Source organism: Beta vulgaris, chromosome 7 (genome assembly GCF_026745355.1).
Source record: "Beta vulgaris subsp. vulgaris cultivar EL10 chromosome 7, EL10.2, whole genome shotgun sequence".
Classification (NCBI taxonomy): domain Eukaryota; kingdom Viridiplantae; phylum Streptophyta; class Magnoliopsida; order Caryophyllales; family Amaranthaceae; genus Beta; species Beta vulgaris.
The window spans coordinates 15,281,122-15,295,497 of NC_079208.1; the positions used below are offsets into that span (position 1 = coordinate 15,281,122).

General features: G+C 30.9%; 2 protein-coding genes across 2 annotated transcripts; both read right to left on the reverse strand.

Moving 5' to 3' along the window:
* Positions 1-216: 216 nt before the first annotated feature.
* LOC104898765 (protein ALUMINUM SENSITIVE 3) lies at positions 217-12,192 on the reverse strand. Its single transcript, XM_010685868.4, has 3 exons — positions 11,717-12,192; positions 5,724-5,969; positions 217-627 (listed from the first exon to the last, which is right to left on the reverse strand). The coding sequence occupies exons 1-3, from the start codon at positions 11,948-11,950 to the stop codon at positions 313-315; spliced, it is 795 nt and encodes a 264-aa protein (XP_010684170.1). The 5' UTR covers positions 11,951-12,192; the 3' UTR covers positions 217-312.
* Positions 12,193-12,585: 393 nt separating this feature from the next.
* On the reverse strand, positions 12,586-13,065 carry LOC104898794 (uncharacterized). The gene has a single exon (XM_010685904.1). The coding sequence runs from the start codon at positions 13,063-13,065 to the stop codon at positions 12,586-12,588; it is 480 nt and encodes a 159-aa protein (XP_010684206.1).
* Positions 13,066-14,376: the final 1,311 nt, after the last annotated feature.

Here is a 14,376-nt window from a genome sequence, read left to right on the forward strand (position 1 = left end):
TGAACTTATTAGAGCTGAACTGAACTGAACTGAAAATAAGCTGGGGAGAACAGGCCCTTAATGGATTTCAACAATATCAGTCATTGCTCCTCGAAGATATATTAACGGCACTGTTTTATCATATCAGTCCATTACAAGAGAAAGAGCAATCACCAATGCCCTTTTCACTTGTCCAACGGTTTCTTGACGTAGAGTAATAAACAATGCATCATCATATACTTTAAATTAAGAACTTTCATTCCGAAACTCATATTGAAGTATATGATTATGGTTCTGAAACAATACATCAACATAGAAACCGCAGACTTGGGATTATTCGAAAGAGAAGACTGATGTTTCCAATTGATAAGCTTTCGTGAAAAAATTAGGCCAAGAGAGGTATGTCGATATAATACAACTCACAGTTGACGCTCCTAATAACATGTTCATAACTACAATTTGTAATTGGATGGCTTCTAAAGGGGATGCTCCTCCCATTATCATACCAGTCATTGCTCCTGGAAGAGATATTAACCCAACTGTTTTAGCATTGTCCATTACTGGAGAAAGAGCAATCACCAATGCTCTTTTCACTTGTTCAACGGTGGCTTGGCGTGGAGTAGCCCCAAGAGCTAATGCTGTCTCGACCTATGTTAATGAAAAGTATGTAACATTACGCATGACATCGATAATAAAATTTTGGATAATAATGATATAGTTCTGGAAAAAAATTGATTTTACATTGTGTAATCTTCATCATAAAATAAAGGAAATGTTGACGGAAATAATCCAATCTTTATGCAATTTTTTCAAAACAATCTCACGCTTTGATTAGTTCAATATAACCGCATATTAAGTTGTGTCCTCTTATAATGGTCCATTACTTATTAGTGACTTGCAATTGCATGTAAAAATAACTCAAGTGATTCTTTTCTTGATTAGCAACTTGATTTTCTTGATTCTTTTCTTATTTTATTGTTGTGCTATAGGATGATCATTATCGTACTTAAAAGTGGGATTCCTGAACTTCTAATCATCGCCCCACAATTACTTAAAATCGCCACAAAAACAATTAAATTTACATTTATAACCTTTTCACCTCAAATTACAGATCCAGAACCACCACCTCTCACCTCCTGCCATCCCCCCACCAGCAGCCTTTCTCTCACCTCGAATTTCAGATCCAGTTCGCCGGCCTTTCGCTCACCTTCGTCGGACTTCTCTCTCCTTCGCCGGCCTTTCGCTCACCTTCGTCGGCCTTCTCTCTCCTTCGCCGTCCTTTGACGGCGAGGCAAAGCGGCAAGGTGCTGCTTCCAGCGGAACACATGGGATAAGAGAGATAAAATTGGAGTTTTGGGTTTCTCGGCAAACTTCAATTACTCACTTGATGTAATCAAATAACATAAAAATTGAGAGAATTTGCCATGTCAAGGTTGAATCATTTTTGCTAGCTTAGTTCAAGGAGGACACGAAGAAGAGGAAGAAGGAAGAGTTGTGTTTTCCTCATGAAGACACGATGAGAAGGAGGAGGAGTTGTTTCTCTCACCACCATCGCCAGGTAAATCTCGAAATTTTTTTTGAACCATGGGGTGAACGTCTCGCCTGGACGTTCGCCCCATGGCCAAACGTCGGGCCTGGACGTTCGCCCCATGGCCCGAACGCCCAGGCCCGACGTTCGGGCCATGGGGCGAACGTCCAGGCGAGACGTTCGCCCCATGGTTCAAAAAAAATTTCGAGATTTACCTGGCGATGATGTGGGTGGGCGGTGGCGGGTGGCAGGAGGACGTAGGTAATGGCGGGTAGTGGGAGGTGGTGGGCGGTGTAAGAAGGAGAAGGGTAAAACAATCCAATAAAATAGTTTCGGGGCGATTTTAAGTAATTGTGGGGCAATGTTTAACAATCCTCGTGGGATTTCCATTTATGTACAAAATTAGCTAGTTAAATAGTGGTTTTCTTTGAAATTTTGATGAATTATTTAGTTTTTGGATACGTAGAATCTTCGTTGTTTCCCTACAAAAATCTGTACTTTTTTTACTAGAAATTTATTTAGGCCGCCTCCTCTCTCCTTTTTTTTCTCTCTTCTCTCGCTCTTTCCTCTCTCCTTTCTTACAAAACCCTAATTTTCAATCTAAGGGCTACCACTATCCTTTTGGGCGGTGGTAAGCCCCTATTCTCCTTTTGTTACTCGTTTTTTATTGTTTGTGTTTCTAATAAACTTCAGTCTCTCTCTAATGAAGAGTTTTTCTACCCATATTTTGGGTTTTATCTCTTTCCATGTGAGAGTTTGGAGACTTTGTTTTTGGGTTTTTATGTGATTCAAGATGTTAATTTGTTCATCGAAATTTGTGCGGAGTTGCAACAGATGCCAAGATTTCGTTTACAATCACTTCAATTGAATCTAGTTCGACTTCAAAATTACAAAAGATAGACAAAACACCTTGCACAAGGCTGCATCAGATAGCGATGTGAAAAACGAGGGTGCTCAGAAGTGTTAGATCTACTCGACGATCGTAGTTTTGTCATATTAGAATTGTATTTATTTCACTTTAATATGTATTTGTTTATTTTCTACTTCTATTGAGATGTCGTATGACTTTCAATCAATGAATTAATGTTAATTTCAAAACAAAATTTTTTTTTTTATCATATTATACAACCTTTCCTGAATTCTATTGAATCGAAATAATTTGAGATTTTGATGAACTTGCACATAATGTCCCTAAACTTAGCTTTTTTATGCACAAGCCCCCATGTAAATTCAAACCCTACCTTTTGTAATCTAATGAAACTAATCTAAATTATGCATAGTTTAACTCTTGCATGAAATATTTGTATGTTAGATTTGTTTCACTATATAATAAAAATAAATGAGATTAGTGACACATAGTTAGTGGTGGGGCATTATGCATTTAAAAATGTAAACTCTAAAACGGTTGTGGTAAAACGTAAAAATGAATGAAACACAATACTATGATGTAGAAAAAAAATTCTTTTTTTTTTGGAAAAATTGACATGAATCCAACTTTCAGTTGTCTTTTCAAAATAATCTCAACTTTGGATTATTCCAGATTAGTCCTAACTTTAAGGAAATATTCTCAAAATAAATCAAACTATCACTTTTCTTGCCTACACTAATCCGTTTTAGGTCTATAATATATAGAAAATTAATATTTCAGACTATTTTGAGAAGGTACTCCCTAAAATTGGGATTTATTCTAAAATAATTCAAAATTGGGATTATTTTTAGAAACCTGGTGAAAGTTGGGATTATTCATGTCAATTTTTCTTTTTTTTCTTTTTTAAAGAAATTTGATTGGTTCCATAGTAGACCTGGACCAAAAAAGAGGAAGATAAGGCTCAAAGGTGGAATTATATTGTGTTAATTGAAAGTTGGTCCTATTAAAAATATCATCCAAAGGTAATATTATTTTATCAATTTTTTTCTATATTTAATTGGAAATGTAATGGGATCATCGAATCATTTATTTGTGAATTGTACTAGTTAGATTTTTTATTCACCATGTCCCATAGGCCATATTTACTACTCGCTTTGGTTTCTTTTTCTTCTAGTTTAATTTTTTTTATCTTTTAGAAAAAATGTCAAGTAGGAAGAATAAAATAAAATGGAGGGAGTCTATAAATCATGTACAAAGCTTCATAATTGAATTTTTATTTGTAATTATCTTCCCTTTTTTTATTAAGATTTAAAAATAATCATAGTTGGTACAAATATGATCGACTAATTTGTCAAAAAACATTGAACTCGCCTTAAGAAAAGCGCTCATAAAAGTATGGAAATTCCTTTGTCCGATCTTCCATATTTGTACATTAATATTATAAAAGTTTGTACACCCCCCTTTTTCGATGTACGATTAATGCACGTCAACTTTCAAGATCAGAATTTGTTAATCTTGTACAACTTTTGTTACTAATACATGTATGGAATGCATTGTAACAATTTACTTACGTATTTTCCTCGAGCGGATGGTTTTCTAATACTTTTTTTCCTTGTCTATAAAAAAAAATGTTAATACTTACTTGTACAACATTTTGTTTCTAATACATAGTCTTAGGGCCTGTTCTCTTCGGCATAAAACAGCTGAACTGAACTGAACTGAACTGAACTGAACTTATCAAAGCTGAACTGAACTGAACTGAACTTATCGGAGCTGAACTGAACTGAACTGAACTTATCAGAGCTGAACTGAACTGAACTGAACTGAACTGAACTGAACTGAACTGAACTGAACTGAACTGAACTGAATTGAATTAAATTGAATTGAATTATATTACATTGAAATAAATTGAATGTAATAAATATATAAATAATTTTTAAACAATAATAATATGAATATTAAATAATAATTATAATGATAAGTAATAATAATGAATAATAATAATAGTAGTATTTTGAATATCTTTAAATGATAGTTATAAATAAATAATATTAATAATCATAAATTAATAATAATAAATTAATGATAGTAATGATAATTAATAATAATATATTTTATATTATTTGTATTAATATATTAATACTTGACGATGATATATAATAACAATAATATCTAAGAAGTAAATTAATATTACTATTTTAATAATTAGATTTAATAATTTAAAAATATTTAGTAATAAAAATAATGATTGGGTTGGACCGCGAAAATTACATCATAAACCGTCTTGACGCGATTTGATTGGTTTATGGGCTAAAAAAAGTGGGTTTATTTGTGCTTTGACCTAAACCATGTTCCTCCTAATAATAATAGTAATAATAATTAGTAAAGCTATAATAAAAAAATATATAGAAACAACAACACAACAACAATAATAATAATAATAATAATAATAATACTTAATAGTAATGATATATATTTAAATAATAATAATAATAATAATAATAATAATAGTAATTAGTAAAATAAATTATACCAACATAATAATAATAATATTTAACAAAATGGTTATAAAAGAATAGAGCTGAACTGAACTGAACTGATACTGATCTGAACTGAACTGAACTGAACTTATTGGAGCTGAACTGAACTGAACTGAACTTATTGGAGCTGAACTGAACTGAACTGAACTTATTAGAGCTGAGCTGAACTGAACTGAACTGAACTGAAAATAAGCTGGGGAGAACAGGCCCTTAAACGCATTATCACGTGACGTATTTTTAAATTCATTATTCTTGATTCATACTCAAGGCTTTAATCAATTTTTAAAATAATAAAATGGTGTATAGTCATATGATATCAAAAATTCATGCTTAGGGTCTATTCTTCCCAACTTATTTTCAGTTCAGTTCAGTTCACATCAGTTCAGTTCAGTTCAGTTCAGATCAGTTCAGTTCAACTCTTGACAATACTTTTGCACTCACATATCACTATTCATTTCAGTTCAGTTCCGTTCAGTTCAGTTCAGTTCAGTTCAATTCAGTTCAGTTCAGTTCAATTCAGTTCAGTTGTTTTATGCCGAAGAGAACATACCCTTAATCTATTTTTATTTAGTTGTTCCAACACTTTGGCATTAATAACAATTACAAAATGTTAAATTATAAAAATATTCATTGAGATAATCTAACATCTTACATAATAATTTATGTTTTTATATTTCAGTAGAAAGATCAAGGTCAAAGACTCAAAGTAAATTATAAATAGCACAAAAATTAAAGTGAAACAATTAAATAAACATGATTGAACGGTTTGGAGCATTATAAATTAGTATAGCAATATGAAGAAACATACCAAATTCATCTGAACCTTGATGTCATCTCGAAGTCTCTTCATGGTTACACCAGTAGTAGTCATTGCATTGCCAACCATCATACCTGCAACTGGGATAATATATCTCGGTGTAAAAGGAAAGACATTTAGAAGAACTAGCATTAGCATTGTCACTGCCGTTCCAACTAAGATAGAACCACCCGCCACATACATCCCTCGCGGCACGTGCTTGGCACGCTGCCCTGCTGTGTATCCAGCCACACTTACCTGTTCAACCACCATACCTCAATCAATTACACATTATAGTATGTTTTACAAGTATCTATACTAATATATTAAAAGACGTTTCTAAGCCAGAAACGGTGCCACGTGCGCTCTCCCTACGGGAGTTTTACTCTATGCAATCCACAACAATAAAAAAATTAAAAACTGCATAGTGTAAGGTTTGATCCCGAAACCTCAAGAACATACAAAAGTCTTAACCACTAGACCAAATAATAATTAGTGTCATCATTTTAAATTATAATATTAATAAATGAAAATATAAAAAGAAAAAGAAAAAAAAAACTAAATCAACTAGATCTGGCTTACTTAAATGCTTAATTGAATACTAAGTATTAAAATGGCTGTCACATTATTGACAACTTCTGGATAGCCAAGAAAAGAAAGCTAAGTAGTAAAATTGCTTTGGAAACAATGAGCCTTTCATGTTTTCCTTTCTTGATCAAATTATGCTAGATAATAGATATGATCAAAAAATTATGATTCTTCATCATTTTTAGATTAATCTTTTTAAGCTCTCAATTCAATACATTTTCTAATTACTAATATAATATACTTAACTATAAAAGGTAACAAAATAATCACAATATAAAAAATTTATAATAACTAATGTTTCTTATTTTGAAAACTTATTAGAAAACATGGTAGTATTACGGTCTACCAAAAGTCAAATATTATAACATGTACTATATTGGATGGGGGGCTTTTTACCTTAATTAAATAAGTCAATTATATAGAAGTGATCCATTTTCGGTGAAAAATTACCCTAGTATTACAATAAGGTTAATTGTGCATCCGATGCACACAAGATCTGTTAATAACTGAATACATTAAGATCGAGTAGAATGATAAATCTACATAAAAACACAAAATTTTATTAGAAAAATTATCTGAAATATAAATAATCTAAAAATAAGGAATATAAATAAAAACACAAATTTTTTTGTGCTTCAAATAAGAAATATAAGGATTGTTGTATAGATACTCTTATATTGAAAACTTGGTTGTAAAATATGATGCGATTTGAATATTATGACAAAAAAAAACTAATGACAAAGTATAGTATAGGCACATTTTTTAAGGCGTAAAGGTATAGTCAAATGTATTCCTATATAATAAAAAAAAAAAACTTGAACTTTTTACAAGAAAATAATTGAAGAAATCATATAATAATAAAATTAGGTTTAGTCTGCCACATGAAAGATAATCATGAAATTTGTTGGGTGAGTTAATATTAGAACACAGAAAACAATAAAAAAATTTGTAAGTTGTACATTATATGTTTATTATTTTGAGCGGTTAAAGTTAATTAAATGTATTACAATTCCAGAATTTAGAAAAAAAAAATAAAAAAAAAACTCTTCTAACCTTTTCACCAAAAGAAAAAAAAAAATTAATGTCATATGATAAAATTGTGCTTAATTCCCTCATGAAATATGTTAGTGGAATTTGTTGGATGAGAGCTAATATGAGGGAAATTAAATGGGAAACTGTATATGTGTCCATATGTGTATATTTTGTTGAGGCCTGGGGGTAAAAAGTATAATTAGAGGGTTGGTTTGCTTATCCCTTAGACTATATTAAGGTCTCGTTTGATTCATAAGGCTAGCGTAACTAATAGGTGCAATCCCTTAACTAATTCTACTGTTAGTTTGATGTGCGCGCGTGATGTCAATATGACATCAACGATCTCACATTAACACTAACGTGAGACCGTCTCTCTAAAAACGAACTCCTGATTTAATTTATATTAGTGTGAATCTTTAAATTGAGTCTGTGATTATATTGGCATAACATGTTATCATCAATTGAATATGTCACTACTATATAATGTTGCCTAATACACCTAATCAATATATAGCCCAATATTAAACAAATGCTTCTCGTGCAACTTGTACCTTACTTGCACACCTATATAAAACCTTTACTCTAATTTATATAGTCATTTATAATCTAATTTATTTACTTATTTGTGTTGTTTATTGAATTTGATTAGATTCGCTTTCATTAGACATGAATTAATCTTTTTTTTATATGCATTGCACAATTTCAATTTTCAACGTTATAAAATCTGTATTCTTTGATTTGATGAAAAAAAATGTAGAAAATATATTTATGTAAAACTTTCCATGTATTTTTTACACTGGTATGATATTAGGTAAAAAACTCGTATAAACTAGATGCACACAAATTAGTGTGCATCCAATAAATGTTATGTAGGTTGTAATGATTACATCTTCTACTATTTTCTCTTTCTCTCTTCTCAGATTTCCTTGCTTTTTCATTGTCTCTCTCATAACTGCTTCATTTTCTCTCTCTTCATGATATAGTGCATTTCGTTATGATATAGTGTATTTATTTGTGATATAGTGTGTTTCTGTGTAATAATAGTTTATTGTACAATAGAATTTGTTATAGAAGATTAGGTTAATATTGTCAGTTTCGACATAGTGTGTTAGTATATGGTATAGTGTATTTCTATGAACTATAGTGTTTTTTTTTTTTTTTTGCAAGAGTTATAGTGTTTATTTGTAATAGTGTTTCTTTGTGTTATAGTGTATTTGTTTGTGATATAGTGTATCTCTTTCTTACATAGTGTATATATTTGTAACACAGTGGGTTTATGTGTATTATAGTGGTGTATGTCTCGATTAACTTGTGTAAGCTTGGTACACACTAATTTTACTATAAATCAGGTCCACACAAGTCGAATTGTAAAACTATTATGAGTAATATATATAATTCATCATCTAAGATCTACGCAAGCTTTAGTACAAGTGGTTTGTCCTTTGCATACAAGTCAAATTGATACTCAAATCAATACTATTATTAATATGATTATTGGAGAATCTAGCACTGATACCGGCCAACACACTGGCAAGATTAGAAAGTCCTTTTTATAAAGGCCATGATTCGAAGGTACCGCCAAGTTGATCCTTGTCTTCCAAGTCAATTGGGCAAATTATGTTATTAGAATATAAGATCCTATCATGCTATTACTATAAAATCAAAATAATTTTTTTATCATGTTACATCAGTTGTGAGTTTGGCTTACCCCTATCTCAAAGATCTCAAGCTCCAATTAGAGGGCCAATTAACTTAATTAGTTAAAAAATGGTAACGTATAGCCATCAAACGAAGTATAACTAAGCACTTTTCCCTTTTTTTTTTTTTTTTTTAGATAACATTTTCCTTCCTTTCCCATTGCTTTGCAACGCAAAACATTAGAAAGGTTAAGCTGACTTTGTTGACTAATTCCAAGATCTTTCTTTATCCGCCAAATAATTAAATTACATGAAAGGTGGCAGAATGGGTAAATTTCTACCCGCCTACCCTTTTGATTAATAGTGTGTTTAATATCATTGTCAATTTCTAAAATTTATTTTAAAGATTTCCAGTCATATAATGTAGATTGTAGATTGTAGATTATATAACAGAAATAATTATAGTACAATTGAAACTATATATTACTTCTGTCATATACTACCAATAAAAATTTGAGAATTCTTCCATTTGATTTCTATACTAGTGAGTATCCCATGTGATACCCCGAATTATTACTTTTCGTAATTTTTTTTAGTAAGAAAAAATTAATGTCATGACATGATAAGTAATTATATGTTATTTTGAAAATACTTCATCCGTTTGGAAATAGTTGCACCATTTCATATTTTCACGTTTGTCAATGTATTATTTCAAACATTAATATCTCTAATTATTAATAAGTAAAAAGTTGACATTAAAATAATATACATTGAGACGAATCTAAGAAATCTCATATGACAATGTTTTTCCTAAAATATAAATCACCAAAGACAATCAAAGTGCAAGATGCGAATAGTAAACACTATACAAATGGTACAACTATTTCTAAATGGAGGAAGTAACCGTTAAAAGTTTGGAGATAAAAGTCATAGCTTAACTTTCTATAGTAAATTGGCCATACAAAGAGAGTATGTTTACAATAGTCTCTGCTTGTTATTACAGTGTTAGGAATCTAGCTACTTGTATAAGTCTTTAATAAGATATAATTATAAAATCTTATTGTATTTTATTTTGAAATAGTAAACAATAGTGTGGATTTGTGGTTAAACTCTCACTTTTCATTTCAAAAGTCAAGTTTTTGAAACCTTGTAACTACACAATGTCATTTTTTTTTAAAAAAAATTGAAAGGTTTGACATGAAAATAGCGCATTTGCATTATTAGCACCTTACATAAGGTGTCATGTGGCACATAAACTTTCTTAAATTTCAAAATGCTGAAAGGTGAAGTTATGACTTTTCGAGTTGCATATTTACATTCTAAACAAAGTTCTGAATAATACTTACGTCAATCTATTATAATGCATGAAAACCTCTAAAATTGAGTTTCTCTGTTTTTGAAACAATTCTTGGAACTTTTGACATTCTAATGAAGCCACCAAAAATCACTAAAACTTGATATTTCCCATTTGAGGGACGTTTTCGTTTTTATAATCCCGATTACATTTGATTTTTGTACTCCAAATCATATAATTTCTCCTTTTGGAAATAGTTGCACCATTCATGTTTTCTTGCGTGTCAATACATATCTTCAAACATTAATATGCATATTTAATTAATAATAAGTAGAAATCATAAAAGTTGATGTTAAAAACATATATATTAGGACGAACCTAACAAGATTTCTTGTGATTATATTTTTTCTAAAATATAAATCACCAAATATAATCAAAGAGTAACATGTAAATATTAAACATTATGTAAATAGTTAAAATATTTCTAAATAATAAAGTATAATGGCAAGATGTTAGCAGAAAAATAATGGTAACAGTCAAATCTTTGTGACTTTGTCTATGACAAAAAAAAATAGTAATAATAGATATAATTAAGACTCGGTTTTAGGGTTAAAAGAAAGATTAGAGGTCATAAAGTTTATAGTGGGGTTCACATCTACTCGTCATACCACAAGGCGACTAGGAAGCAAGCAAGATAAAATCAAGCATCTTATATGTCCCATTAGGCCATTATAGTTCGAAACATGTATAACCAAGTCATATCATGCTCATTCCCTCCCTAACCCGAAAATTAAAATGATCAAAAAAACATGAACATAAGATAAGATCGAGGTTGTTTGGCAACCTGTTATTGGCTTTTGGTTAGTTTAGTTGGCTTGTTTGACTTGTCAGAAGCATTGGCTATATGTATTGGCTTTTTAAGTTGGTTGTTTAAGCCAGCTGTTTGTAAAGGTATTTGGCAAAATTAATTATAGTTATTGGTTGATTATTAGAGAGTTTGTGGGCCAATAAGCCAGAGACAATTCAAAAAGCTGCTCCAGGTAGCTTTTCCATTTTGGCTTAAAAGCCAACTTTTCAGCTAACCAAAAAATCAATAACCAAACATTTTTTTTGACTGTTTGACCAAATTTAAAAGCCAGAAGTTAATGAAACAAAGAGAGATACACCATTTGTTTTTAATAGATGCTTCATTTTAATTCAATTACAATATTCACACCTGTTTTGACCTTTTTTTCTACAAATGTATAGTTATATAAATATCAATGTTAGCAATTAGCATGCATACAAATACTTGCTAGTGAATTTGTCTTGACCTAAGTATTCAAAATTTCAATTTTTTTATAATTTTTACTAATGAATCGTTAGATGTATTAATGGTAAAAAATGTATATTGATAAATGTACAAGTAAAAAAATGAGTATATATAATAGACAAGGTAGGTAGAAGTGACTAACCATGAAGAGATAAGCAAGAAGAATCCACAAAATGTTGCTCTGAGTAAAGATAAACTGAAGAACAAATCCAATAATAGAAAGCTGAATAAAAGCTCTGAATATGGAGTAAATCATCTCTCCTTCTAATTCCAACTTTTGAAAATAAGACAACGCAACTGCCAACAAAACAACAGCCAAAGCTGCCACTGGCTTCAACATTCCTTTGAGGAAATCTAACCACCATTCTTGATCCATAATCACCTCTTAAAAAGAATAGCACAAATAAAATATGTAGACTGATAAGAGAATGATTGTTGGAGATTTGGAGTTTTTCTTATGTGTAGAGGAAATATATATATATAAGTAGACTTATGAGAGATAAATGAATGATAAAGGATGAAGAAAAGCAGAAAATAGGCTAGAAACGGCCTTCCCCAAATGAAATACTAATAATTTTACTGGTGTCGATGTATCTGGGTTGGGAGGAATAGGATGGTGAAATTGTTTGGAAAAGTTGATAGTGAGGCTCCATTATCATGATAACGATACGTTTTGCCGTCATTGAAAGTAACGTGACGTACGTACGACCACATAATTACGAACTGAGATCCACTTGGCTGTTACTCCAATAAACTACTTGGATTCGTTTATCGGTTTATGGGTGTTTTTATATTATTTCTTTCGTTCGTTTTTATTTACTTTATACTCCCTTTATTTCATAATACTCCTTCCGTTCTATAATATAATACCTACTTTATTTTTAGTTGGTCGAACTTTAAAATTTTTGATCGAATATTCTCATTTGTATATATAAAAATATATATTCATGTGCGATCTTGTTAGATTCGTCTCATAGTGTTTTTTTTTTTAAACAGGCAAGAAAAACTAGGCTAGCCTCTCTCATGAGACCAACCTAAGGCATCCTTCCGGATGATAGAGAGGAGAGCCAAATCCTGAGTCTCCCTCGACAGTAAAAGATCAGGGCATAAGTGCCCCTTGTGCGCCATAAAATCCGCCGCTCCATTAGCTTCCCTAAAGCAGTGATTGATTATCACCCTATCGAACCTGCGCAAGTCAACATCAGCATCAGACACCAAGGAATGAATTTCCCATGGGATCTTCCACAATTTTCTTAAAGAATTGATAACAGATAGATTGTCGCCTTCAATGTGAATATTTTTGATGCCAATACTTAAAGCTGCCTTAATACCTTCCCTCATACCCCAAGCCTCGGCTTTAAGGATAGAGCAAGACTTAAAAAGACGCTTAGCACCTAAGAGAACCAGCTCACCCTGACTATCCCTAATAATAAATCCAAATGACGAATCACCATTACCCAATTTGGACTTCGTCTCATAGTGTAGTTTCATAATATCAACTTTTTATATTTTTTATTAATACGAAATTGAAGATATTAAAGGTCGAAGTTACGTCTTGGAGACCGCGTGTAAAAAAGAAACAAGCACTATATTATGGTACGAAGGGAGTATAACACATTCATGCTTTACGAAAATCTGCTTTGACTACAAATATTTATCGTAATATGATAAATAAAAATTATACTGTTGGATTCGTCCTGAAAAATACTATAATAATATTAGTTTTTTATATTTTTATCCACGTAAATTCAGAGTAATTAAAGGTCAAAGTTCGACCTCGAACATCGTGAGTGCCTTATATTTTGAAACGGAGGGAGTAATATTTATCGTTTTGTGTTGCTTTAATTTACTTACAACACTAAAAAAAAATTCTCTATTTCTCTCCCCATCACATAAGTTACATTTTTCTCTCACTCTTCTCACCTAAATTTTTGTGCCTCATTAGTTTGTTACAAGAAAATCAGAATAGAGGAAGTAATTTTCTTTTGAAAAAGAGATTTCATTAATTGAAAGTCAAACAATATCTACAATAAGTATTAAAGAAAAATCAAGATAAGAAGATCAAATCAAATCTGTCTTCAAAGATATTACAATGAACCAGATCAAGCAATACAACACAACCACCTTCTATTTGCTGAATGAAGCAACTATCGATGAGGAAGTTTATCATTCTGACATAGTTTCAGGAAGAAAATTTGCGATTTAACCATGTTGATCGCATCTGAATTTCCAATACTTTTATGTTGATAGTTTTTAACTTCAATCAATAAGAACAATTTCTCCTACCATTTTTAAAACATCAACGTGAGAATAGAATAAAATCAAACTCCAAACTCCCATTCAAGGAAAGGAAGAACCCAAAAATTGTGTAGAAAACTCTAAAAAAGAGAGAGAAATGGATATTATTAATAACAAAAGCAATAAAAACTAGAAGAAAAAGGAAGATTTGGAGACTTACCACCATCGAAAGGATGATGAGATCCCCGAACTAGAAGAAAAGGATTAGGTTTTTTTACGAGGAAGAGGAAAGGTGGAGAAGGAATAGAGGAAGTATTTGGTCATTAGAAGTGATGTTTTGATATAGTTTCCTTGTTTTTTTATAGTTATCTTGTTTTTTATAGTTTCCTTGAGCAAACATTAATTAGCTATGAATAGAGTTTGTTACTAATAGGTTGTCGTACACCTGTTAAAAATAATTCCTGCAAAAATCTTCTAACAATGTAGTAGGATAATAGGATCGAATCCACGAAGAGATGGTCGTTTTAATCTAGTTTCTAAATTATGGAAAAACTAAATAAGATT